At 38.4% G+C, this 27296-nt stretch overlaps 7 protein-coding genes across 9 annotated transcripts; 4 read left to right on the top strand and 3 right to left on the bottom strand.

The window, feature by feature from the left end:
- Positions 1-298: 298 nt before the first annotated feature.
- On the bottom strand, positions 299-2656 carry LOC120009898 (probable acyl-activating enzyme 1, peroxisomal). Its single transcript, XM_038860625.1, has 2 exons — positions 2334-2656; positions 299-2018 (listed from the first exon to the last, which is right to left on the bottom strand). Exons 1-2 carry the CDS (start codon positions 2529-2531, stop codon positions 555-557), a joined length of 1662 nt encoding a protein of 553 aa, XP_038716553.1. The 5' UTR covers positions 2532-2656; the 3' UTR covers positions 299-554.
- A 1608-nt stretch (positions 2657-4264) lies between these two features.
- LOC120009214 lies at positions 4265-5296 on the top strand. Its single transcript, XM_038859686.1, has 2 exons — positions 4265-4541; positions 4639-5296. Exons 1-2 carry the CDS (start codon positions 4433-4435, stop codon positions 5145-5147), a joined length of 618 nt encoding a protein of 205 aa, XP_038715614.1. The 5' UTR covers positions 4265-4432; the 3' UTR covers positions 5148-5296.
- A 77-nt stretch (positions 5297-5373) lies between these two features.
- On the bottom strand, positions 5374-8442 carry LOC120009213 (dolichol-phosphate mannosyltransferase subunit 1-like). 2 transcript variants are annotated; one of them, XR_005470650.1, is made up of 9 exons: positions 8236-8442; positions 7352-7451; positions 7209-7242; positions 7038-7114; positions 6540-6565; positions 6271-6435; positions 6073-6187; positions 5544-5709; positions 5374-5510 (listed from the first exon to the last, which is right to left on the bottom strand). XR_005470650.1 is itself a non-coding variant. In XM_038859685.1 (8 exons), exons 1-8 carry the CDS (start codon positions 8331-8333, stop codon positions 5605-5607), a joined length of 720 nt encoding a protein of 239 aa, XP_038715613.1. In that variant the 5' UTR covers positions 8334-8442; the 3' UTR covers positions 5385-5604. The 2 variants fall into 2 exon arrangements, 1 of the variants encoding a protein (XP_038715613.1); XM_038859685.1 differs by having other exon boundaries at positions 5385-5709.
- Positions 8443-8588: 146 nt separating this feature from the next.
- Positions 8589-11235, top strand: LOC120009215 (small nuclear ribonucleoprotein SmD3b-like). Its single transcript, XM_038859688.1, has 5 exons — positions 8589-8824; positions 10170-10222; positions 10309-10375; positions 10466-10522; positions 10812-11235. The coding sequence occupies exons 1-5, from the start codon at positions 8666-8668 to the stop codon at positions 10872-10874; spliced, it is 399 nt and encodes a 132-aa protein (XP_038715616.1). The 5' UTR covers positions 8589-8665; the 3' UTR covers positions 10875-11235.
- A 551-nt stretch (positions 11236-11786) lies between these two features.
- On the top strand, positions 11787-14577 carry LOC120009216. Its single transcript, XM_038859689.1, has 3 exons — positions 11787-11997; positions 12122-12240; positions 14214-14577. Exons 1-3 carry the CDS (start codon positions 11916-11918, stop codon positions 14325-14327), a joined length of 315 nt encoding a protein of 104 aa, XP_038715617.1. The 5' UTR covers positions 11787-11915; the 3' UTR covers positions 14328-14577.
- A 40-nt stretch (positions 14578-14617) lies between these two features.
- Positions 14618-18326, bottom strand: LOC120009212 (cyclin-B2-4-like). 2 transcript variants are annotated; one of them, XM_038859683.1, is made up of 12 exons: positions 18068-18326; positions 17855-17920; positions 17632-17767; positions 17294-17353; positions 17147-17192; positions 16913-17038; positions 16692-16817; positions 15882-15971; positions 15557-15778; positions 15361-15459; positions 15090-15268; positions 14618-14995 (listed from the first exon to the last, which is right to left on the bottom strand). In XM_038859683.1, the coding sequence occupies exons 2-12, from the start codon at positions 17907-17909 to the stop codon at positions 14851-14853; spliced, it is 1284 nt and encodes a 427-aa protein (XP_038715611.1). In that variant the 5' UTR covers positions 17910-17920; positions 18068-18326; the 3' UTR covers positions 14618-14850. The 2 variants fall into 2 exon arrangements, with proteins under 2 accessions (XP_038715611.1, XP_038715612.1); XM_038859684.1 differs by having other exon boundaries at positions 17294-17350; positions 18068-18325.
- A 4746-nt stretch (positions 18327-23072) lies between these two features.
- Positions 23073-27180, top strand: LOC120009036 (catalase isozyme 1-like). The gene is made up of 8 exons (XM_038859476.1): positions 23073-23181; positions 23564-23660; positions 24210-24487; positions 24933-25709; positions 25882-25971; positions 26399-26466; positions 26567-26660; positions 26908-27180. The coding sequence occupies exons 1-8, from the start codon at positions 23167-23169 to the stop codon at positions 26965-26967; spliced, it is 1479 nt and encodes a 492-aa protein (XP_038715404.1). The 5' UTR covers positions 23073-23166; the 3' UTR covers positions 26968-27180.
- The last annotated feature ends 116 nt before the right edge of the window (positions 27181-27296 follow it).

The following is a 27296-nucleotide window of genomic DNA, read 5'->3' on the forward strand; positions in this document are numbered from 1 at the left end:
TATTGAGTTGCCTATGCATTAAGTCCAGTTCATGCCACCCACACCACATGCTCATTTCTTATCATCATCGGGTGGTTGACTTGTGAGATGTGGATAACAAATTTTTGAAAATTTAGCAATTTTATTTATTTATTAGTTGGTTTTGGATCAAAGGAAGATCATGTTCAAAAGGAAAAGGTTAATTTGTGTTGTCCTCAATAAAATAATAATTTTCTCAAAAAAAAAAAAATAATAGTTAACATCCTATCTTTAACATGGGAAATTTTCGATCAAACGAAAACATAGGAGGCTAGTCCAATAAAAAAAGTTCATTCCTTAGAATGATGGGCACCACAGTTTATGAACAATATCCATTGATTTACAATCATATAATAATAATAATAATCAATACTATTCTAAAAGAAATTCAAACTCAGAAATTGAGGTTGAATCAATTTACAAGCAGGAATCAAGGAAGGAGAAAGCATGTAAAGTGTTCCACTCGAATAGAATACATTAGCCATTAAGAGAGAACCATACTTCAAGCAAGTTCAGGTAATTATCCGAAATAATCTTTACAATTTGCTGGCGGTTCTTTTTGAAATGCTTCCCATGGCTTTGGCCTTCTCTTTTAGAACATATTTTTGAGTCTTTCCAGTTGAAGTCTTTGGCAAATCCTCGAAAACGACAGTCTGGGGGGCCATATAATGAGGCAAGCGATTTCGACAGTACCCAATGAGTTCCTCAGGACTAGCACTACATCCATCCTTCAACTTCACAAATGCACAAGGAGTTTCCCCCCAGTGATCATCAGGTCTTCCAACAACAGCTGCTTCAAGAACTGCTGGATGACTAAATAGCACAGCTTCCACTTCAATTGTGCTTATATTTTCTCCCCCAGAAATGATAATGTCCTTTGAACGATCCTTCAGTTCTATGTACCCATCCGGGTGTTTCACTCCCAAATCCCCACTCCTAAACCATCCACCTTTGAATGCTTCTTGGGTTGCTTTTAGATTCTTTAGATATCCATTCATTACAGTGTTGCCTCTGAACATAACCTCTCCAATCGTTTTCGCATCAGGAGGTATACTTTTCATGGTAATCGGGTCTTTTATATCAAGTTCTTCCATACCTAGATGGTGCAAACCCTGCCGAGCCTTGATCTTTGCTTTGGCCTCTCGAGGCAGCGAGTCCCATTCAGGTTTCCAAGTACAAACAGTTCCAGGACCATATGTTTCGGTCAAGCCATAAGAGTGTGTAACAGCAAATCCTATTTCTTCCATATTGAAAAGTACTCTGGGAGGTGGTGGTGCACCACCTGTCATAACGGACACCTTCCCCGGAAGAGGCTTTTTCTCATTGTTTGGCGCATTGATTATCATATTCAGCACTGTCGGTGCACCACCCATGTGAGTCACTTTGTGCTGAACAATGTTGCTGAAAATGTCTTTAGCATTGACATTCCTCAAGCAGATGTTTGTGCCTCCCTGTGCGGCCACTGCCCAAGTGAGGCACCACCCATTGCAATGAAACATCGGAACACACCATAGGTACACAGGCATTGAGTTCATCTCATTGAGAAGGACAGCAGCCAAAGAATTTAGATATGCACCTCTATGACTATAGATAACGCCTTTTGGACTCGAAGTAGTTCCGGAAGTGTAATTGAGAGAGATTGGATCCCATTCATCTTTTGGCCATCTGATCTCAAAATCCAGCTTTCCCATCGCCAACACATTCTCATATTCTAAAGCAACTTGAGATGTGGAAATGGTGCTAGCTGGCCGATTGTATTCTGTGATTAATATGATACGGGGAAGCTTAGTCGCGGTTTTGGATAGGATTTCAAGTGCTCCCCGAGCAATATTGAGAAATTGGTAATCTACAAAAATGATTTTGGCCTCTGAATGTTTCAATAAAACAGACACCATTGCCGAATCCTGGCGTATGTTGAGTGTGCAAAGAACTGCCCCGGCCATGGGAGCTCCAAAATGCAGCTCATACAATGCTGGAACATTTGGGGCTAAAGCAGCAACCTAATTCGATGAATAAAAATCAAACTGAATATATATGCCAATTAAAACAAAAACCTCTACATACATCAGGTAATCATATATTATGACCATAAAGTATTCACTTTTATTCAATGAGAAACAGATCAACCAGAAAATTAACAAGATTTAACAGGAACCCATTTCAGCAAATAAATAAATAAATTCAATACCAAATAATCGCTACAATATATCATTAAAATAAGCATTTAATAAACAAATATCAAAATTACCATAAAAAAAATATTTGTCAAAGGATTAGAAAGAAGGAGGAGGAGGAGGAGGAGGTGAGGGGCATACGACATCTCCAGGAGAAATTCCGAGTTGATCGAGAGCTGAAGCAAGTCTGATGCACCGCTGGTGGGTCTCCCTCCATGTGTACTTAACGTCCTCATACACAACGGAGACTCTGTCTCTGTAGACGATCGCGGATCGTTCAAGGAAGCTGATTGGAGTCAGAGGGACGTAGTTCGCCGAACACCGGCTCATACCCTCCATCTCTCTCTCTCGCTCTCTGTGTACGAAGCTGATCAAAGATAGAGCCTCGAGGCTACCTACTACGGAAAGGTCAGCCCGTGTTTATTTTATAGGAGTAGCAACTTTTGGGCAAATATAACCTTTTATTTGGCAGACCCAAAGAATACTCCAAATTCTTCCACTACAGTTGGATATGAAAAAACAAATGTATACGCAGTGGACAAAATATACCATTTGACTGGCTAGACCCAAAGATATCTAGATCATTTTTTTTTGTTTTTGTGAGAAGGAAACAACGGAAAGCATAGCTCACCGGACTCCACCTGGATGAAAATCCATAAACTACATATAATACTCACAAATCACATGAGTTGGTTAAATCTTAGACCGAAACTGAGTACAAAAATAACATCAAATTACATTAGAATGAGTGTTAGAACATGTCATCTCTTACGCAAATACGATAAGAGGTTCAAACAACTAATTTAACCATATCAACCAACCTTTTTCTTCTTCTTTTTGTTAGCTAGATCATGCAACACAAACATTACCACATGCCCTCACTTTCGGTTTTCATGCTTTAGTTGTGAATAAAAGTAAAGAATATTTTGAAAATTGAGTGGGTTCTCTTGCAAAAGCTGATTCCAATTTGTAAGTAATGGAAACTGCTTTTGGTGTGAAGATGTTTACTTTACTTTTTTACGCTCCATATTCCCCTGCTTTTTTTACTTTACAAAGTTTGGAAACGAACAAAAGAGGCCTAGTTTTGGATGAGATGCGTTAAGGGTGGTTGCCATTGTACTGTCCATTCCAATGCCTGATGCCTCCAACAATGAACAAAATGAATTGGTATTTGTGCCTCATCCTAACTCTTATCATTAAAAAAAAAAACACTCTCATTAAAATTGGGCTTGGGCTTGGGCCCATTTAATCATCTCACCCCTTAGTTAGGACATACTAAATTTTGGTCCATTATGTTTTTTTGTTGTTCAGAAATAAGCGCACTTGAACATGTTCAAACAACTTTTAAATCCGCAGTTTTAAGGCTCCAATTCCTCTTTTTGGGTATGAAATGACACTGTGTGAATCAGCCGTACCCATATGTGTTGAAAAGGATCACAACGGGGTATTCAATTTTCTGCGACCATTTTGGGTCGGCGAAGGGATGAGTTTTGAAGTTCTCTAGGCGATCTACCTATTGTGGTGTTAATTGTCAGGAACAACGGCTCGGTTGATTGGATCTAGGCGATTTTTGTCCGAGTGATTTGCAACTTCTAAGCAATTTTCCTACTAAACTAATGATCATTGGTGGTCGGATTTTGCCTAACCTAATCGATCATTAACCGAGTCACCTCTCGTTAGTACCACAAAATAGTAATTAGAGTTGAATTAATACTTAATTCTAATTATTTTTGTCGGCTATAACCATAATGCAAATTCATGTTGAATAATGAATTTTTATGACAACTTGAAAGGTCCATCTCTAATTATATTTCTTCCTTGCCAGCCAGGTCTCATACTTTTCGATTATAGTTTACAACTTTATATTTTTTTAATATCTATTATTTGGAATTTCTAAGCTTTCAAAATCACTATAATCACATCTTTCCCCTTTTTTTTGCCTTTCAATATAGAAAGCTAATCACATGATTGCGTATTGACCCCTCACCTAACACCTTATACAAATCTCAAAAAATTCTAGACAGTTGGATCAAAAATATGACCGTTGAGGCGCTCCCATTCTCTCTCTTTCTTCAAATTTAAACCGACGCCTTGTCCCTAATAAAAGCCAGAAACAGAGAGAAACAAAAGTTGAAAAGCAACAAAATCGGTCAGAGAATTCTTCTGGCGTTCGCAGTTCAAATCCTCCATCGTCGGCTACCTCTCTCTCTCTGTAGACAGTTTTCTCTGAATCTGATCGGATGTCGAGGATGAAAATCGATCGCAAGCCACCACTGGCCAAATCGCCGATTCGACTCAGGCCTAGACGCTCCGTTCTATCAAACTCAAGCTCTCTGCAAACCCCACCCGGTATAGCTGATCAAAAACATTAGATCATACACTATATTTGCACTAATTTCTTCTCTCTTTTTTTATGGGTTTTAATTAACTTTTTTATTTCGATTAGGTTCGTTGACGAAATCACAGAAACCAAGCCGGGTTTACGACATGGAAGAACCAGATCTCCGACCCGAATACAGCACCATATCGTGCGAGTTACAGGCTCTGGCGAAGAAGGTCCAGAACGAACTGGGAGGCATCGCCGCTGGGAGAAACACCGACACATCTCCGTTGTTCGAGCGAGGCAGGTTCTATGAAGAGTACTCCGCGAGGAGGAACGAGAGGTTGAGGAGAAAGAAAGGCGAAGTAGGGAAGGAAGCGAAAATCAGTGCTCCATACAATCTTGGAGTTACGGTGGAATCTTCGAAGAGAAGGGACACGAAGAAGATTGAGAGCTTGAGAAAGTCGGTATCTGCTGCATTCTCTGTGGAGAGGACCATGGAGACGCCGAGGTATATGCTGAGAAGTATGACCAAAGAGAACAAGAAGCCTCCTCTGCCTTTGGCTACCTCTGAGAGGTCTTTGTTTGGTGCAGAGAAGAAACTGGGTACTGCTCGTAGGGTCAGGAAACTATGAAAACTTTTGTCACCAACGAAGCAACAGAAACAAGATTGAATCTTTTGTTTTTCAATCTAGCTTTGGGGAAAAGAAAACTTGTTGATTTGGGGTTCAAATCTGGTTCAATAGCCGTGGTAAATATTATGGAGCAATTTTTTTCTCTGGTTTTTGATAGAGTCTTCAGTTTTATCGACACAAGGGTGAAATGGCTTCATTGTAATGACAGACTCTTTGTTAAGAGTTGTTATGGAAATGCAATTTACGACTCGTCAATGTGTTGTAACATATACTTTCCATGCTCGAAAGGTCAGAGAGCGGGAGGAAGAACCCCCCAGATGATAACATAGGTTTCGGAGTCACAGTTTACTAAACCAAAAAACCAAGATTAAGAAAATAAGGGTAAGACCTAATTTATAAATTAGGGTAGAACCCGGATCTCCGACCCAAACACTGCACCATATTCACCGATGCATCTTCAAGTTGTGACCAGAAGATATGCAAGCCCTTTCAGATATTCAACAATTTCAGATCCTCCAAGCTTTGAACTTCCAAATACTCTATCAACAAAGGTAATTGGAACCTACAAGTGCGTGCCAAATGCAAGTCAACTAACTGGTTTAAGATTAAAAAGTTATTCTACTTGATGAGCTGAAAAGGAACTTTCTAAACAATCTTAAAAAAAGAAAAGAAAAGAAAAGAAAGGAGGGTGAGGAAGAAGATGTTGTGATAGTCAATCACTCATCATAGACACCCATTGTATTTTACATCAGGTCTCAATTCCTGATTTCCAAACAGAAAATTGATTATAAACCCAAAAAATCTTCTAAATGCACTCCACTTGAAGTCCCAAGGGCCAACTTGTATAATTAACAAATTCATGAGACCTAACATCATGAATTCAAGGAGGATATAAACGTTAACCATGGTGTTGCAAATTAATTACCTCTTCAACGTGGTAGCCCTTCCTACAAGCCCGGACAATCATCTCCATTTGAAAGACATATCCTTTACTGACACAGGAACTGATAACATCTTCAAGTACTGACTTCCGGTAAAGCCTTCAACAACCAAGACAACATGTTTTAATAGAGAGGATAAAGCAAAACATCACGGGCTTAATCCTGTAAAATTGTTAATATACCGGAAAGATCCAGTCAAATCAGATACACCAGGCCATAAAAGCGTGTGTGCAAGAACATTGGCTCCTCTACTTGTCAATTTGCGCATGAGATTCCATCCATGTACACCACCACCCTTAACGTACCGAGTCCCCATAACTATATCAGCATGAGTCTCTAACTGTTTCCTAACGCATTTGAAAGAAGATTACCACCAGAACCTCTTCAAGGAATCATGTGTCTACAGTATAATAAAAGCAGGTTGAAAGAAAAAGGCACAAAAGTTTCTTACTTGATGAAGCTAGGCAAGTACTTTGGCTGCACATGTCATCAAATAGGCATATTAGATCATTACAACTTCAAAAACGGCTAACGCAGAAAGGATAAGTAATGCAAGGATGGATTCAATGGGCAGAGAGCATAACACATTCTTTTAGACTACTTCGTTTTTTTAATTCTATTTCAGGCATGCTCAAATCACAAGCACAATATGCTAAAAAAAAAAAGAGATGTTTATACCCATAAAATCTGAGCTGCATTAGATGCTCTCAACCATTAAAAAGGAAACTAGTAGACATTTGGGGAATGGAAAACATGGGTTGAATCCCAGCCTGGAAGCAGGTACTAGAAATGAAAGATCATGTGTTGAATTCCAGACTGAATACATGCCCTAGAACCTGTCACCATCCTAGGTAAGCAAGACACTCAGCTGACCAGATGAATTGATCATCTCGAAGCAAGCAGTTCAACTTGAGTCCAAAACTATCATTTGCATGGCAAGTAACCTTACATGGTGGGATAAATCAGCATCCATGATCACAATGAAATTTCCAGACACATGCTTCAAACCATGGATGTAAGCTGTTCCTGAATAAATGTGCAAATAGGATTCAAATGCCAGCCTTCTGTTACGTAAACTTACTAAAAATGAAAGAAAAACCAGAAAATTATAATTTCATACCTAGCCCGAGCTTCCTAGGTCTAGGTCTTAGTAGCTGCATAATCAAATAGACTGACATGAGGGTTGTTACATGAAGATAGAAAGAAGTGTTAGAACAGATCTATCATTGTGAAGTTTCTTTTAGTAAAGGCGACTCCACTCACAATGCGATCTTCTCCATAAACATGTTGTAATTGTTTTACCACTTCTTGTGTACCATCAGGACTTCCATCATCGACAACAATAACTTCAAAATCCACCTCCCTAAAAGCAGGTAGAAAAAGTTATGTGGTGTCACTGATTCAGTATTTTTTTAATATCAAAATGAATAAATTATAAATACCTTAAACACATATCATTGGCAATTTCAGAGTCTTAGAGGAAAAAAATGAATCTTTGCCAAATCCCTCTTTTTTTAAAGGATATTGCCAAAGTGACTCAAGTAAGTCAATCATGTGGAAAATTAACAACAAACAGTGAAACGTATCAAGCCATTCTCATTGCACTCACCACCTCTTACCATCTTCTTTTGCTCATTATCAAGCAACTTGCCGTTCACATTGCAATCCATACACATTAAAAACCTCATCCCAGTACATCCCCCCCCCCCCCCCTCCCGTCACCCCTGTGGCAATGAAACACCCACCAAGAAGAATTCCCAATTTGCCTAACTCGTCCAACTTAACTCCACCTTGAACCCTGAACTCATTCATCTATCACAATCATACCACTTAATTCGACGAGATTCAATGATATAATCCTCAAAAGTTCTTCTAATTCCCCTCAATGTGGTAGTGTACATCTCACAACTGCAGTTTCTCACCAGTGAACAGCTAATTAACTATACAGTTACTCTCCAACGACCAAATACATCTTGGGTTTACTGTGAAACTACACCCAGAACCTTTAGTTTAGTTTGAGATCTAATTTAAAAGAATCAAATCCCTTTTCGGCCAGAAAATTATTATCAAGAACCCAATAACCTAAAATCAAAATCAAAAGAGTCACACACGTCAAAAAAGGGATGATGAGGGTGAAAATTATGGACCTGAGATGCTTGAGGATGAGGTAAACGATGAGGGCAATATTGAAGCGTTCGTTATAGGTTGGGACTATTATGCTGTACTTATTCTTCTCTTTCTCCATGATCTTTCTTCCCTAATTGAGAGACCCCGAAGAATAACCAGTTCGTTCTTTTTCTCAGAGAATTCACCTTATGACATGAGTGCCTTTTGAGCTCTTGAAGGAGACGACTCCAAACCAAAGCCCACTATTTTCTGTCATTGGGTTGGGTTTTCTAATGGGCCTAAGGAACTACAGTGAAGATGAAGACCTTGAAAAAGACACAAATACCCCGTAGGTCTGTGTACGGCGCGGTGACTATATAGCAAACGGTCCCGGCGCAGTGTAACAGACAGCGAAGAGTCTGGGCTTAATTAGGGTTTTGGTGTAGAGAGAGACGAAAAGAGAGAGAAGCCATGAGCAGAAGCTTGGGGATTCCAGTGAAGCTACTGCACGAGGCTTCAGGGCACGTGGTAACGGTGGAGCTGAAGAGCGGAGAGCTTTACAGAGGGAGCATGGTCGAGTGTGAAGATAACTGGAATTGCCAGCTCGAGAACATCACCTATACTGCGAAGGTACATTTTTAACTGTAAATTATCTGGTCCATAGCCTTTTCCTTCGATTCTGTTTTTCTGCTTTCTAGTTTCCATAAAACCCTAGGTTTCTAAGATTGCTTGATCATTAGCTTCTTGAAATGGGATTCAGTAGGTTTGATTTGGTAGACGAGTGAAATTGATTCAACATTGAAAGCTGTTAGTAGACCCTAATAGTTGATTTCTGAGAACGGCTTGAACCATGAGTATTGGATGGACCGGGTTGCTAGATTTGCACTGTGTTTGTAGTATTATAAAATATAAAACCCTAGTTAATTTGGCATGTGATGGTTTCGAGATGCGATGATAGTCAAGAAATTATGGATTGTAGTCGACCTCTGAACGGCCCATGATGAATTCTGAAATACTGCAATGCCACTTTCTTTGCTGCCTTTAGAAAGGAATTATTAATGTTTGAGGATATGGGTTCGAAGAGAGTTTAACGCTCGAGTACATGGCTGCATCTGGCATATTAGATATTCATTTTGTTTGTCATGAATCTCTTATAGATTGAAAAGCCTTCCTGTCCTGTATTGATATGCACAAGAATTAGGATATAAATGCTGGCTATTAAAGTTTTACTCTGAGTTGAAAATTGATATAATAAACCTCCTACACTAGCGGATGTGGTTAATAAGTCACATAAGTTCCCGGCTTCCCAAAGGTATTATACCCAAATGAAAGATTGTTAATTTTGATAACATTAATAGTGCAGATGTAGAGATTTCAAATTAATTTTTTGGGCTTTCAACCCTTTATTGGGCTACATTACTAATTGAGGATTATCATAAGGAAAGCACTTCAAGTTATGTGCATTATCATGGTTGAATAAGCCTAGGCGTGATGATTCTTTATAACAGTTATTTTTATAAATGTGAATGTGGTTTTCATACATTTTAGGATGATGGTTGTTCTTGATTAGTGAGCCTATTTCACTTTGATATTTTGGAAGGTATATTGTTATCTTTCTTTTGTTTATGGTACGATGGATCGTGCAACATAGATGAACACACTATCCTTGCTTTGATAATACCGTGTTTCTTGTAAATGATTATGTGTGGGTTCCCCCTCCTCTCCCCTCTGTGTCATTTAGTTCTCTCTTGAAGAAAAAGTGCTCCTGATTCGTGCTCCTATTTAGTTTCTTCTGCATTAAAAAGAGTAAGTGATTTTCATCATAGTCATAGCAACTTATATGTGACTCCACAATTGGCTAGAGTGTTTCAATTGATTTTGATGTTCCAAACTTCAGCTTGAGTGATTATTATTTTTCCTTTCAATCCATATTCCCGAGATCTTTTTGATTGACTTTTTGTTGGCCCCTTCACAGGATGGGAAGGTGTCACAGCTTGAGCATGTCTTTATTCGAGGCAGTAAAGTCAGGTATCTAAATTATTGTTTTTTCCCCCCTTTTCTTGCTTTAAGAACCTAGCTGGCATCCTTTTGACAACAATTTTCATTTTCAACAGGTTCATGGTCATACCGGACATGCTGAAGAATGCTCCGATGTTCAAGCGTTTGGATGCCAGAATCAAGGTTTGCTACCGCTTCAATGTTTTCAGATGCCCTCTGTAGTGTACAATTGACATATTGTTTATGACTCATGACAATTCTTTATTTTCAAAGGGTAAGGGCTCATCACTTGGAGTTGGTAGGGGCAGAGCTATTGCCATGCGAGCTAAAGTGAGTTCTATATTTCTTTTATATCTTACTTCAGGTTTTTTTTTCTCGTTCTTTATCACTGGGTATGCTTCGGGGTATAATTGAAAGGATAATGAATTAATGATACAGTACATGCACTTGGTTTGCAAGTATGCAAAATGTTCCAAATAAATGGACTAGATTGGTGGTGTTCAATACTTCAATTGTGTATCAGATAACCAAAACTAGGGGTCCATGCTGTGGGTCAGAGTTTGAAAGTTTGTATGGATGAAAGTTGCCTGAACTCTAATCTGTCTGTTTTGCTTTTCAGGCTCAAGCTGCTGGACGTGGTGCAGCACCTGGTAGAGGTGCAGCGCCTCCTGTTCGAAGGTAGTTTCCCTCCTATGGCTCTTCTCCCCCCTTCTGTTGGGAGCAATCATTCCAATCTATCGACTTGAGTAGTCTCTAACCTACGGAAGGTGCAAGAGGAATGGCTCTCGTTATGCTTTGAGAAGGAAAAAATGTAAACATGGTACTGGATCATGGAAAATTGCTAGGCTTCTTGTGTTTGTATTAAAATGTCAAATTGCTTTGCTGCCATCATTTGGATTTTGGATCGATTTTGCTACAATATGATGGTATAGTCTTCTCTAGGTGCTTTTTTATGAAAGCACGGGCTCTTGTGCAGCCCCAACTTTATGAAAATAAGTTTTCCCTAAAGCCTATTTGCTTGACCTTCCAAAGGCAATTTAGTATTGGAGAAGGAATCCAGGAGGCTGCAGTACTCGGCAAATAAAAAATATGTATATATATATTATATACATGTTATATTTGGGCATAAGAAATTTTGTCTCAAAAACTTGTTAGAAGACCCATTGGAAATATATACATATTTTATCCCCGATCAATGTGAATAGTTGAATGTTAAAGTGGGTTTTATATATATGTTTATAATCAATGATTATTTCACATGCTGCATAAATTTGGGATAAAATGCGGATCATATTTTGAGTCTCTAGACTAACGAGAGTTGGCTTGGTTGACAATCAATTAGATTAAGCATATGTGTGACCACCCAAGATTCGATTTCAACTATAAACATAATTCTCTTTGTTATTTCAAAAATATTTTGAGTCTTAGCATTATTAGTGATAAAATAATTTATTGATATTTTGTACAAAGGTTGAATGGGCTTAAATGAAGATTTGCTGACCAGGACACCAACAAGGCCCAAAGTTCCAAGACAATAAACCGGCCCAAGGATGAAGAATACCAGCCCGTATTAGGGCACTGAAGATTTGATAGACCAAGGCATCAGGAAGCTTTGAGGGGACAGAGAACACAACGAAGAAGACGAGGCCAGCAAGCACTGCAGGCAGGAGTGAGGGCGCGAAGACGTCACTGGAGCTTTATTGGGGTCGGCAGGTAGCATAGTATGAGTTCGGAGACCGATAAATCTGTCCCTAGCCGTCACGTCCCCTTGGTCGCCAGCTTCGACGCTCTCTGGTTCTGCTTTTGTACGCATTCCCTTCCTCCTCTCTCCTTTTACATTTTAGGGTTCCTCCCTTCTTTATCCTGCTTTCGATTATAATATTTGCGTGTGATCTGTGGACTAAATATACAAATTATCATTGGCGACAGCTCCAGTGCATCAGTTGCAGCAGTATTATCGACTCGGAAAACTTGATAACTGTTCAGAAAAATGGAATGCTCTCGTTGACTGTTTCGTTCTCAAGACCAAACGCTCTGGAGAAGTTCAGGTCCCTTTCTCTTTTAACTTGTATACATTACTTTCCGATCCAAACACTCCAATTTTGTCATGGAAAGGCTTATTGTTTTTTACCAAGTTTTCTTCAACATGATAGTTTAGCAATGCTTGTTGTCTGATATGGGAATTTAGCAGAGTTTGAATTGGTATTTTTTTTTGGAATTCTGCAAATATGTTTGTTCTTGTGCATTTTTTTGTTCCATATGTTCTAATCTCTTTGTTGGGAATTAATTTCTCGAGAATGAGCAGTACTGCTGCTTGTGACAAATATAGAATTTGAATCATCCAATATTTTCGTTGATAGTTAGCTGTAGTTCATCAAGAGAATCTCAATTTTTGTCAGTCTGCCTCAATTTATTGTATAAGCCTCAAATTGAGTTGACGACCAAGATTTTTCTGGATTGATTAATGGGCCCTTGATGGCTTACAATTCTTTAGATTAAAACTTCTCGGGAAGTAAAAGGGGTTTTTTAATAAAGTCACTACGGTCATACATTTCATCTTTCCTGTAATATCAACTTCTCAGGAAGTAAAAGGCATTTAGTTTTTCGGTGTTTGAAAATAAGAAATTTTCATTTGGTATAGTTTTACGGAAGTACTACACATCCATAAACTTATATAAACATGTGGCATGCCTATGTGGCTTTTTTAATAAAGTTCGTTTGTTTTATTTAATCTATGTGGCATGCTTTTCTGGCTTGTCACTTAGATTATGTAAGTTTGTGGATGGAAAATTATAGACATATATCATTTTGGATAGTTTTACTAGTTAGTTTTCAAAAACAGTCGCTACGTTTGATGACATGAAATTGGAAGATCTTCCAATCTATAGTCATAGCGAGTAGGCAACCCTTAGCTGTGAGTTTTTTTTGGAGTGACATTGCTGACAGGGGCACAGAATTGTAGAGTTATGTGAGATTAGAATGGATGAAGATTGATTGATTAATTTGCTTGATTATGCTTTCAGTTTCCTTTTCTCTCGATGAGACATGACACCTAAGAAAACGGTTGGTAGTTGTAAATTTCACTTTATTATAGTACACTATCATGTCTTCTCGAACCCATGTTCTTTGATTTTAAGATAATTGACCAACTGTGTGAGAGTTTCTTACCTTGTGTATGAGTCTGCATATCATGTGATGCCTCCAGCAAAAACTGCTACATTGGTTTATGAGAGGGTGGGTATCAAAAGATTTGAGAAGGAATTAGCATCTATGTGACTACTACTACGTGGGAAAAAACAATAAGAAAAGTATATCTATATGAGTTAGTATGCCAGAAACACAAAAGCTGCTGCCTGCTGTTACAAATGGTATGAAATATTTGTGCCCCCACTCTCGAACACTCTCTGGTTCCTATGTTTCCACATCCTTTTCCAGATTTCAAAGGGGATACTCGTTATGCTGCAATTACAGTTTTCCATGAGTATAAATCCATGCTGTAATTTTTCTCCCTAATTCATGCACTTGTTTACTGAACAGAACAAAGACCAGTTATATCAACAACAGTGTTCCATGTATATTTTGTCCAACAATAATGCAGTAGAAGATGATTAACTGCTTGTTGCGTATAGTGGATCTATTTGGGATCACAATGCCTCATCTTTTAAGGTTATCGAAAGTGGGAATCATCTCCCAAGTGGATTCTCAAACAAAAAACACATCTTTTGTAGAGCATTCTGGATAGTTTTCCAAGAAGAGGTATTGCGAAGCCCTTCTTTCTTCGTGGTGGTTGCAGAATATGAAATGGGAAGCCCACTTCTTGGCCATTCTCTGTTTGCGATGAATTATTTATCAGGATAGCTTATGACTGAAGTGCATAAACTCCATTCAGAGGCTGTTTTCCTCATCCTTTTTGTTTTCTCCGCCTTTTTGCTTTTCGGCGTAGAGTACTGTCGCTGCATTAGCATTTATCGCAATACTTGAATCAAGCTTAAAGCTAACTAGCTGAGATCTCTGAATGCAGGAAATATTAGAAGCTCGCGAAAAAGTGAAGCGCCACATATGGACCTTCCGGACACCTGAAGAAGCATCCGTACATTGGAAAGGATTATTTGGGCATCTAGATGATATGGAATGATGAGAACACCCAGCTTTACTGGTTCCTTAAAAGATGCAGATGGTCGTGCTTTGCCTTTGTCCGGCTTTAGGTCGGGTGTTTCTAAAATAATTAGTATAAAGATTAAAATGCGGGTTGATCTCAACCAATTGGTGTATGGGATCTGGACATAGAGCGAGGGTTTGTATTTTCGTTCTAGTTTTAATTCGATTCATATCAAGCTATTATATTAATCTATTCGCTGCGGGCTGTTTGCTAGTTACATTCAAAATGATTCTCATCAGGCACATTTGTTCATCAAATGAATTCATAAAAGAAAGACCATGAACGTTTGTTATTTTTACTCCTGGCAAAAAGAAGAAACAGTTGTGTTCTCTACATCAACGCTCAAAAAAAAAACATACAAAGTGACTCACTGGGCACGTATGTTCATGAACTCAATGAACCTCCCCCTTAAGCTTCTACACAGGGCAACTAAAGTTGCCGCATTTCATCTTCCACTCCACCATTGATTGGATAAAAACTCAGAATATCTCTTCCTTTCCTATTCTGGGACCTCCATGAGAAAGCTGGCAGGCCGAGTTTTAGCAGCATAACCAAACTTTGATGTGCAATACTTCCGGTGGACACCCGTTAGCTTCCCGGTTGCTGCATTTTGATGGAAAGTAGCCATCATTCTTGAGCATTCCCTGGAAAAAAATAAATAGAACCCAAGGGGACAAACAAAGTTAGTCAAAACAAACTTTCTTTCAGTGGGAACCCCAAAAGGTAAAAATGGCTTACAGTAGCTGCTCTTCTGAGTAGTTGGAGTACCACTCACTGGTCTTACTCCATTGTCTAGAGCCACTCAGAGTACAGTGAGCTGTGTAAATTGCAGCGGCAGCTAACAAAGAAGGTGGAAACTTGAGCATTTCATACTCGACAAGGCAAAGCTCGATCATGAAGAACGAGAGTAACTCGAGCTGTTTCAATGTCAATGTCATTCATTTAATCAGAATCTTTCAACCATTACAAATTAAATGCAAACTTAATCAACTAATGTGAATTTGCAAACCTTCTTGTCGGCTTGGGTGGCTTTCAGAAACCTTCTCATAAACACATATGGAGTGGGAACGGATAGATTAAACAGCAAGGTATTGATCATTAACTTCTCCTGCAGACATTTAAGAACTTCAGTATCGATCCTTCATTGAAGCGAAATCCAAAAAACAATTCTTGAAACATAAATTTTTTGGTTTGAAAAGGCATACCATTTCAAGCACTTCTTTTCTGCTGTAAGCCTTGTCAGATATCAGAATGAGATCTTCTACAACCGGGACAGATACTTCTTCATATTTGCATGCGAGAAGCATGGCAGTAACTCCTACAAGCTGAAGTTTCTTCCTCACCATTGGTTGAACCGCTAAAAATCGATCAATGAGATTGATGGTAAGATATAAGGTCTCCTCCATTAGCTCAAACTTGTAGTGCACCTGTTTAATTCATTCAAACGAACTCGTTAGCTCATTGATAAGGATGGTGCCTTGTTTCCCAAGTATGCCATCATTCCAGTAAATATCAAAGGATTTTACTTACCTCGATTAACCAATCAATGAGAATACCTCTCATTCTCTCATTTATGTCAAATTGCTGCAACATGTAACTCGGTGAGACACAGCCGGATGCCTGCATGTAAATTTTGAGAAAAAAGTAGTTACTTTCATATCCTTTTGCTAGGTTGATTAGAGAATCAAAGCAATTGCTTTCTTCCTCTCTCAATCTCCAAAAGGGAATGGCAACAATATCAAGTTCCATTTTTTATTGTCCATGCCAGAACCCAAAGCACGCCACTCATTACGTTTAAGGCCGTTTCCCGTGATCTATTCATCTGCACTATGACTAATGAAATCTATCTACCCCAGCACTGTGAACTCTCATAGAAACTGATAGAACAAAAAGAATCTCTAGTCTTCTATGAGACTATCATTCCACATGATCCAATAGAATGAATAGATAGACTAGAAATCAAAGTAATTTGCTTTCTTCCTCTGTCAATCCTCTAGAACAGAACTCCAACCAAACATGCCAAATTTTAGGTCCTCGCCAGAACCCAAGACGGTGCATTTTCAGGCATGTCACATAATCTATTCATCTGCACTGACTACAAGATCAATTCCCAGCACTGTGGATTTTCAGACAAAATAAATGACGGAAAAAAAAAAGTCAATTTCTATCCTTCTCCATGAGCACATCACAACTAACCATTCAACATTTGTCACATTATTGGGTCTGTTAAACTCAATCCCTTCAGATAACTATAACCTTATCAAACTGACTTTGAATTAACGAAACATTTTGCTGTTACACAACTCATGTAAAGCAACATTATAAAAATTAAGCAATCACCTCGGCTTTCTTGTAAAATTCATATAAATCATCAATGTACTCGACAACTGCAAGTGGATCCTTCTTATCACAACTGTCTATATCCACCACTGCCTCTTCAACTACATCTTCCATTTCAACCTCCTCCTGCATCAGATCACAACATTAATGGCATCCGGAATGAAAATTCAAAACCATAATTCATGAATGCACTCACTACAAAAAAAATGGTTTTCACATACCATGCGGTAAATCTCTTCCAGCATTGCTTCTGTATGTTGCACAAACATTGGTACATCACCTGCTGCCTTGTGATCCTCTACATCAATAATAGTACTATCTTCTGGCAGGAGTGAACTCTTAGTTTCCTAGTTAACGCCATCAGAAAAGAACCATTATATTCTATTCTCATTTTGCACCCTATGTATATCCATACATATAGCCAAGAATTCCAATTCTTTGCAATCAAGAGTTACCTCCAGTTTTGGTTGTTGCAAGTTAGCCATCTGGGCAGCAAACTTCCTAAACTTACAGCAAAATTGATAACAGCAGAGCTAATAAGTAGATGAAGTTGTGAATCACATAAAAAAGTGTCTCAAAATCCAAAGACGTTAGTTACTGACCTAGTAATTGGTCGATGAGCCGGAATAGGTGGATTCTTATCACATATTGCAGCATTCCTTCCAAACATCAAGAAAAAATAACAATATAAATTTACTATGATATATGAAAATCTGGATATTCTCACTCTCTTTGGTTGATGTAAGAAAAAAGGCAATGATAAAAAAAGAGAACTCAAAAACTAGGTCTCAAGATCCAAATCCCTTCCTTTTGGCTAAGTTAATTGACCATAACAACACCAATTGGAAAAAATAGTTGACGCAGTATTTTGTCTTTTTCTTTGGTCTATTTTTCTCATGAACCAAATAAGGTTTTAGGAATTAAGGTATAAGAAAAATACTCTGCTAGTCCTCTCTTGTTGACTGCACAAGGATACGGTGGAGCCCCAATAATGTTTCGGTTGATGTTGCTCAAAGCTCTCCGGTTGTGTCCTGCTGCGGCCGTTGGAAACTTCCCCACTCCTCCACGCAAGCCCCCTGTAGATTTTAATGGAAATTTACAAATTTGAACAAAACAGGTCGTCCCGAAACAACATCAACATCCATGGCTTTGGTTTCATTTACCTTGAAGATTTTGGGGCCCAATAACTCCTGGGTTGTTCTCATCCGATCCAGCCATATTTCTGCAGTCTGTACCATGAACCCATAAAAGATAATCCATCAAACGCCCTCAGTCAGAAAACTTCAAAAACGTATCAAATTGCAAGAAACGCGAAAGACCCAATCAAGAAAAAATATCAAATACCAAGACCCTGAACATGAAAACGAAAATCTCACCTAGCAATTCAAGAATCTCCCCAGAATTTCTTAACCGATTATGTGAACTTTCGACCAATACCCAATCAAACACAAAGCGAAATTGCCCCGGTGTGCCCCTCTGTCGTCGATCGTCAAAAAATCAAAACCCCAAGAGAGAGATAACCACTCAAAAGAATTCCATTGAATCCTGCAGTGGAGTGTGATCTCTCTCTCTCTCTCTCTCTCTCGCTCTCTCCTCACTGTTTGTCCTTTCTCTCTCTTTCGCTGTGACGAACCGTATATCCGCAATTGAGACGGAAACAGCGGATATATGTCCGCACATGCCCTACGACCAATTTTTTGAAACTAACGGCTAGTAAATTGTAGCCGTTGGATCTCACCCAGATTAAAAAGTTCTCTTTCCTTCTAAGAGTGCCCTTAACGGTTACCTCAGCATGTGGTTTTCAAAATCAGCCTCTTATGTCAACATATTCTTTTTTCTATACACACTAATCAAAGCCTCTTTAAAGGGTAGGTTGCATTTAAGGTTGATATGGGTTTAGGGTTAACGATCCCTTAATTAAGTAATTTTGGATAAACAACAAAATCCCTACACCATGCATGCTTGATTAATTTTACAACAAACAATACATCAACCCCATAAAATCATTCACTTGAAAGGAGATTGTTATTATGTGACTGTGTAGTTATATTGCTTATAAAAAAATTTGTAGTTCTTTTTCTTTTTTCTTTAATGATGTTGACTTAGTGATAAGAAACATGATTATCATACACTTCCATTTAAGTTTAATCCTCTCCAAAAGAGTGATTTGACAAATGAATTTTTCATAAATTTGTCCAGCATACATGGCTTGTAAATTATTACACATATTCAATGGTTTTACTTAGTATTAAGGTTGTTCAAAAAATCACTAAAATCGGAACCAACCGTAACCGAATCAATTGTTCGATTTTTTCTTTTTAAAAAAAAAAATTACACATTTCTCCACCAAAAACCGAACCAAAAAATGAAAAACTCGATAAAACCGATCGCTTGATATGTTAAAAAAAAAATCGATCGAAATAGATCATGAACACCTCTGCTCAGTATATACCGGAATGATAACAGATGAAGTTTCCATTGAAAAAAAAATGATTAAATTGCCATGTAACTTTATCATACATGTTGTAGAGAGGAGAGAAAAATGGATACGCTCTTGAGCACTAAGAACGCGCAAGGGCACGATTTCGTCCTTTACACTTGGCCAGCTTCCACGTCCTCCAGCTTTTTCCGTGACACGTGGAAATGACCTTTCATTACCGTTATTCCAACACTGAATGAGACGGGTGCCGGGGCTCTGCTGTAATAAAATTACAATAGGCCCCGCTGTAATGACAGTTTAGGATAAAAAAAAATTTTATTTTATTTTGAAAAAATTATAGATGTGTAGTTTATGGTCTAACAAATCCAACGATATATTTTTTGTTCAAAACAAAAATCATATGCTACATGAAAATGCTTAACAATTTTAAACGGTCGGATATAAACTCAAAACATTCGGTGTCTGGATCACGATGAATTTGATTTTTGTTTCGAACAAAAAATATACCGTTGGATTCGTTAGATCATAAACTACACATCTATAATTTTTTCAAAAGTCTAAAAGTGCCATTACAGCGGAGCCTGCTGTAATTTTATCTGGACCCACTTTTATAAGCCCCCACCACTGACGATCAGCACCGTTCAGTCAAAAAATCCTTCACGGTTGAGATATGCGTAGAACAAAGCTGTCAGGTGCGTGTTTGCGTGTGGGATTATTTTGTGAGTCTTACCGACAATATGTGCTGGCAAAACTGCAAATTACAGTGGTGCCTAAGAATTTTAAAATATTTTACTTAATATATTCTTAAAAAAATAAATATTCTGCAGAAAACATTGTAGAATGCATAATGAATTAATACTATTTTGTGCATGTACGGTTGGTCAATTATATTTTTTTAATAATATTTTACTGTGTTAATTATAAAAGATCGAATAACCATTTATTTTGTTCCGGAGAATTTGTCTGAACGTCGAAGAGTTGTTGAAGCTAAGCGTAATCATTACATGGGTTTATGTTAGGAGTGTTAAAAAAAATCGTAGAAATCGAAGCAATCGTCAAACCTTCAGATTCTTTTTTCTACTATCTGAGTCAAGTACATGTTTTGACTTTTTATTAACTATGAAATTGGCTCCAAAAATATATAGTAATTGTTTAGTTGCTTACAGTTTTTGTTCTGATTTGAAGTGATATAAATTGAAGAGTATGAAAAAAGTGACGAAAAACTTGTCTTAAGACCGTGAATGTGGCTACTGCTGGGCTCATTGGGGATAGCCCATGAAGACATTGAATGGGCTGGCCCAAAGGAAGAGTTCATTTAGACCTTATAATTGAATTAATATCCGGTTTGCCCCGATCCAGATCGAGCTAATGGGCTGCAATTAAAGAGAGAAGGAACCGGGTGGGTTACCATTCCACCGGTGTTGGGTGGGCTTGTGGTCAATGTAGGTGCCACTTCCTCCACGGCTCCACATTCTATCAAACGGGTTGTACCTGACTCCCTATCACCGGGCCGTATTTAACTGGCCCGATTGCTACTTGTAGGGGTGAACATCGGGCTGGATTCCAGGTTATTTGTCTGGATTTGACCCGACCCGATAATTTTTAAGAGGTCCATGACCCCATCCGATTACCCTATTAAAAAAATTCAAGTTATTGGGTTTCGGGTCACCGGGTTATCGGACTACTGGGTTCGGATTGGGTTACACCCGGTTAAAATTTTAAATTAAAATAAAAAAGTACCGTGTTTGCACGAGTACCTGCTGCAAGTGCCTCGCTTTGGAATTGCTCAGCCAGTTTCCTCAGATTGTCCAAGTTATCAAGATCCAATTGGTTTAGATAGGTACTTTTGCAACGTATGGATGGTCTAGAGCGTCGGCACCATGGATTTTTCATGACTGGAACTCCTTAATCAGTTAATCCGGAAGTGAATCGGAAGAAAGAAGGAAAAAGAGCACTGTTAGTTCAATGCTTCCTCCAATATTGGAACTGGGCTGCCCCACTTCAAGTCTTGTTGGAAGAAGGAGTGCAGTGTAAGCAGGTCATTTTCGAGAAGAATATCCTACAATTTCTTAATTTGAGGAGAACCACTAACAACCCATGTGTTCACATCTTCCATGAATATGTTGGCTCAGTCTTAGCTTGCTAATTAAATCATAGTTACCAGCTTTAGCTTGCCAATTAAATCAATTTATCTATGTTCTTGTGTCACAACAGGTAAGAAAGATTTGAGGTGGGCTTGTCAATATCCCACATCGAACAAATACAAAGAGAAGCACAGGAAAAAAGTCTATAAAATGACATAGAAGCCCGATGGTAACTTGTTCATGTTATTAAATTGTTATTTTTAATCTGGTTATCTGATGACCTGATAACCCAAAAATCTTGGAATCAATTACTCGGAACCCAATTCTATTAGGATATAATCAGGTCGGGTTTGATCCGGACAGATACCAAATATTTTGGACCTGTTTGATAAGCGTCGGGTTGGTTTTGGTCACAGGGTCGGTCTGGGTTTGGAGGCCCGGTGTTCACCCCTAGCTACTTGTTTGCCTCCAGTAGGGGCCCAACCCTCACCATTAACAAAGCTAGTTGGCCCAACTCAACCTCCTCTTTGTAAGGCAAATGCAATGGTGAAGTGGTATTGGGCCAACAAAGATGTTGTCTTTTGCTGATGTGGCTGTATTGTAAAATGTGTTTTGCTTATGTGGCTGTATTGGGATAAGTGTTTTGCTGATGTGGATGTATTGATATTTAATGTTTTGGTGTAGTTTTGTTGTGGATAATATGGAGGAATGGAATGTTGTTGGGTTGGGTGGAAAGAGAAAGTGTGTGGGAAGAAAAAGTGTATAGAAATTTGTGTTTTGCTGATGTGGCTGTATTAGAATACGTGTTTGACTTGACTTTTTGTGTAATAGAGGTGGGACCGGGCCAACAAAAATGTTGGCCTAGTAAATTGTTTCTTATTGCATTTGCCCTAAGTTTGTCGGGAATCTAGCCCTTCAAACTTCAACACCCAATGTCGATGCAAATGATGCTCATAAGTAGGCTAGCCATGGATGTTCCACCATAAAAATGCAATATTTTGGGACCCTAATCAAAACCAAAACAATGCTGATTCAGGCCTAGCCTTTTGGGCTTTGTAATCGATCTTCTTATTTAATTAGTTCAGGTTTTGGGCCTGTTATCCTCCACGATAAATTACTACCCAAATTTGGAATTATTTTGGGATATGCATTTATGCTTTTGGAAATTTTACTACTAATTGTTGTGACTTGGACGGATAAGGTCATGAGGGCTTGCCTAAATTGGGATTGAGCAACTCTCTCATCCTTCTAAGGTACAAAATAAATTTTAAAAAGTATTAAACAAAAAATATATAAAATTTTGACCATTATATTTAACCATTAAACTTAGAAAAAATATTGACATGGACGGATAAAGAAAACGATGGGCTGCTATTTTTATAGAATAGTATTCATCCGAAAATGGAATATCTACCAAAGAAGCTTAATTAAATTCCTCTTTTAATTGTTTGATTAGAGTATCACGAGTAATTCAAATGAAAGAACTCATGTGTTTAGTATCTCATAAAGGTCTCGAGTTTGACTCTCCCCATCCGTTGGGACCCCTTCCCTTGTAATAAAAAAAAAGTACCACACCACTAACTAACGTAATTATAGAAAGATAATATAAGTATGATATGGAAGTAAATTCATTTTTATATGGAAAATATGTTTAATTAGAATTTTGGAATTATGGAAAGATAATATGAGTCTGATATGGAACTATTTTTTATTTTTTATATAGAAAATATGTTTAATTGGAATTTTGCTTTTTAGTTGCTAAAGGAGATTTATCTCTGTTTTTGTCACGCGAGATATTCACTCCAATATATCGTATTCCTATGCCTACGTGAGATTTGAATGGAAGCGCGAGCCAGCCACGAACCCACTATAAAAGAACCAAAACCAGCACAGTAATATATTTCTGCTTTTCTTCTCCGTTTCTCCTCAAAATCTTCACATACTGCTAGCCATGGATCCTTACAAGGTACTGATCTCTTATGATTTATAAATCGTGGACTTGCTTGCGTGATTTGTTTTCGTATTTGATTCATTTGATTGCATTAGTAACTCTTCTTCGATTCTGGTTGATTTAGCTCTCTTTTTCTCTCGAATTTGTGTGATTAACTTCGCGGATTCGATTTTTGATTTTATGAGCGGTGATACGTGTGTTGATTCGGTTTCTTTGTATCATTTGGTTGCTAACAAAGCCAATGAAAGGAGTCGATGAGAACAAATAATTATTTGAAAATAATTGATAAAGAAAATGATGATACTAATTATTTTAGTGCAGGAACTAAGCTAGATTTGATGTTATTTTTGTTGTTCTTATGTCAATGACTCTGATTTTTTGCCTAATCATGATGCAGAACCTTCCATCAAGTGCTAACGATTCCCCCTACTGGACAACAAACGCTGGTGCTCCAGTCTGGAACAACAACACGTCATTGACTGTCGGAGCTAGAGGTATTGATTGAATCTTGTCAGCCTCCTTTATCTTTCTATTCACGCCTTCTACTTACTACGTACGTGTTTGTCAGTATGTCTAGTTGCATGATTTTTGACTTTAAACAATATGACCGCCTTGTCGGTATGCTGAGTAAAATGGACCCAAATCCCGTGGAATGTTTCTGTTTATATTATGATTCCTTCCTTTTTCTTCTCCTGGCATGTGGTTTTGGTGTTGGGGGATTCATCTCACAAACTTTTTTTGTTTTGGCCCAGGAACCCATGCTGTACAAGTGCCTCCATGTGGTTTAATTTGTTAAGATCAATTTAATGTTAAATTAGTTGAATCTTGACATGTTTAGCCAATGGCGTAGTAATAGTTGATATTTGACGGCAGTAAAGATTTCATGTTTTTTTCTTATCATTCAACACTAGTTCAAGCAGGGAAATTGGTCGACTTCTTCACTGTGATATGGAAAAAATCAATTAATTTGTAGTGGAGTTGAATCTATTGATTTGTAATGTTGTTGATTCGTTGTTGAGAGATTTGGTTTCAACTCCTAACAGGTCCAATCCTTCTTGAGGACTACCATATGGCCGAGAAACTTGCTAATTTTGATAGAGAGCGGATCCCTGAGCGTGTTGTACATGCCAGGGGAGCCAGTGCAAAGGGTTTCTTTGAGGTCACTCATGATGTTTCCCAGCTTTCCTGTGCTGATTTTCTTCGAGCCCCTGGAGTTCAGACACCTGTCATTGCCCGTTTCTCCACTGTTACCCATGAGCGTGGCAGCCCTGAAACCCTGAGGGATCCTCGAGGCTTTGCAGTGAAGTTTTACACCAGAGAGGTGAGGGTTTATTGAGTTTCTTTGTGTTACTTCTAAATATTGGTTGACAGCAAATGTACTTAAACATATTGGGTGACAGCCATTGTGTCTGGCATCTGTTGACAATGTTGCCTAATTTGATGCACACGGATATGGTTATGGATGTATGTATATCTGGCTTTTGTGATTCTGCAAAAACTTTGCATGTATGAGTGAATTTTGATGGGTCTGCTGTTAAATTTGGAAAAGCTACGCAGCATTGTTAAAGAACTCGTCGAAACTCTAATAGCTTCCTTATCTTTGAATTGATGGCTGTCTTACGTTTTACATTTGTTTAAACTTATTGGCTCCAGTTTTATGTTCTTATGTATAGCACAGATGTATTAGCTGTAACTAAACAGCTTTCTCAAGTTTGTAGCTGTCTAATTCTTTTGTTTCACAGAGTGACGTTTTTGTTTTGAACTAGGGTAATTTTGATCTTGTGGGAAACAACTTTCCTGTCTTCTTCATACGTGATGGTATAAAATTTCCGGACATAATTCATGCCTTTAAACCGAATCCTAAGTCTCACATCCAGGAAAACTGGAGGATCCTTGACTTGTTCTCCCACCACCCAGAAAGCTTGCACATGTTTACCTACCTCTTTGATGATATGGGTATTCCACAAGACTACAGGCATATGGAAGGTTCTGGAGTTAACACCTATACTTTGATCAACAAGGCTGGGAAATCACACTACGTGAAATTCCACTGGAAACCCACATGTGGCGTTAAGTGCTTGTTGGAGGATGAGGCTATTAAGGTTGGAGGATCGAATCACAGCCATGCCACCAAGGATCTCTATGACTCGATTGCTGCTGGAAATTTTCCTGAGTGGAAACTGTTTATCCAGACAATTGATCCTGATCATGAAGATAGATTTGACTTTGACCCACTGGATGCAACCAAGACCTGGCCTGAGGACATCATTCCCTTGCAGCCAGTTGGCCGTCTGGTCCTGAATAGGAATATTGATAACTTCTTTGCCGAGAACGAACAGCTGGCTTTTAGCCCCGCCCTTGTCGTTCCTGGTGTTTACTACTCAGATGATAAGTTACTCCAGCCTCGGCTCTTCTCATATCCTGATGCCCAGAGATACCGTCTTGGATCAAACTATCTGCAACTCCCTGCTAATGCACCCAAGTGTTCCCACCATAACAATCACCATGACGGTTTCATGAACTTCATGCACAGGGATGAGGAGGTATTGAGCTGTTCTGTTTGTACATATAAAAGTACACATACATCATATATCTGATGTGAAACACATGGAAGGAAACTTAGATTATCAACTGGAACTGGCAGGCAGCATCATATATTCACGCTCATGTTTTGTTTCTTATTATTCTGATCAGATGTTCTAATTGTATCTTTAGGTCAATTACTTCCCTTCAAGGTATAATGCAGTTCGCCATGCTGAGAGATTCCCCATTCCTTCTAATGTCTGTACTGGAAGGCGTGAGAAGGTATGTTCTTGTCATGACATTCTATCCGGCGATCTAATTGAAATTCTATATATGGTTGGCGTGTGAGTTTTCTGATACTGGCACTTGTGTAATTTTGTGCCTGTAGGACTTCGGTCTAAAGTTTAATTTTTGTTTCATGCATTCCATTGGTTTTAACTGTATCAAAATGGTTATGTTTCCTAAAAGAAAATTGAGAATCAACAAATGTTACATGGTTAAGTTCATCTTTGCTAGATTGCTAGAAAAAGAGAGTGATATACTGGCAAGTGTGAGAGTAAAGCATTGACTGATGATTTTCATTTACTGTATCGAAGTAATTAATAGGTTCTCTACTTCCATCGTGCACTGCTCATCGATGTCGTTGCTGGAGTACCAAAATGTTTGATAAATCAATTTCTCTGAATTCCAATTAATTGGCCTAATGCAGCGCACCATTGAGAAGGAGAACAACTTTAAGCAACCTGGCGAGAGATACAGGTCCTGGGCACCAGACAGGTAATCCATGTTTACAGGACTGGTTCGGAAATTATAATGGTTCATTGGTTCCACAAATCATAACAACTCATCTCTTGTTGCATTCTTTCCCGCTTTCCAGGCAAGAACGATTCATCCGCCGATGGGTTGAGGCTCTATCTGACCCTCGTGTCACCCATGAAATCCGCAGTGTCTGGATATCGTATTGGTCTCAGGTAAGCCTCTTCTTCATTTTCACTTTTCTTTATAAAACAATCTGCTACTACTACTACTACTACTTAAAAGTAGAAGAATTTATAGCTCATATAAGAAAAGAAACGACAAAGAAGACTAATTATAGAAGTTGAAGGCTGAATATTTGAATTTGAAGGGGTGACATTGTGCTAGAACTTATGAGATCAACAGGTTGTTGAAACCAGCAGTTTTCTTCTGATATGGTTTTTCGTGTTTTATGTGATTCAGGCTTGTCAGTCTCTGGGTCAGAAGTTAGCTACTCGTCTCAATATGAGGCCAAGCATCTGAATGTCACAACCACCCCCGGAAGTTTTGGTCTGCAGAGTGGGCAAGGACTGGATGCCTTGCAGGTCAGCGCGGCAGCATAAACTCAAATGTTAATGTTCGAATGTTTTGATTACTCAAATATGTGCTTTAGTGTAACAATAAACAAACTCAGCATGTCATAGGATCCTTTAAACTGAGATTTTATCTAATAAATGATAGTTGTGCGCTTTGTCATATGGTGGTTTCTTGATCGTAGTTTTCCTTCCATACAATACCTAGTTATACTCATTCAAATCATCATAGTACTCATTGTCAGAAATTCAAACTCTCATACATACTAACAATATTGT

Source organism: Tripterygium wilfordii, chromosome 11 (genome assembly GCF_013401445.1).
Source record: "Tripterygium wilfordii isolate XIE 37 chromosome 11, ASM1340144v1, whole genome shotgun sequence".
Lineage (NCBI taxonomy): Eukaryota > Viridiplantae > Streptophyta > Magnoliopsida > Celastrales > Celastraceae > Tripterygium > Tripterygium wilfordii.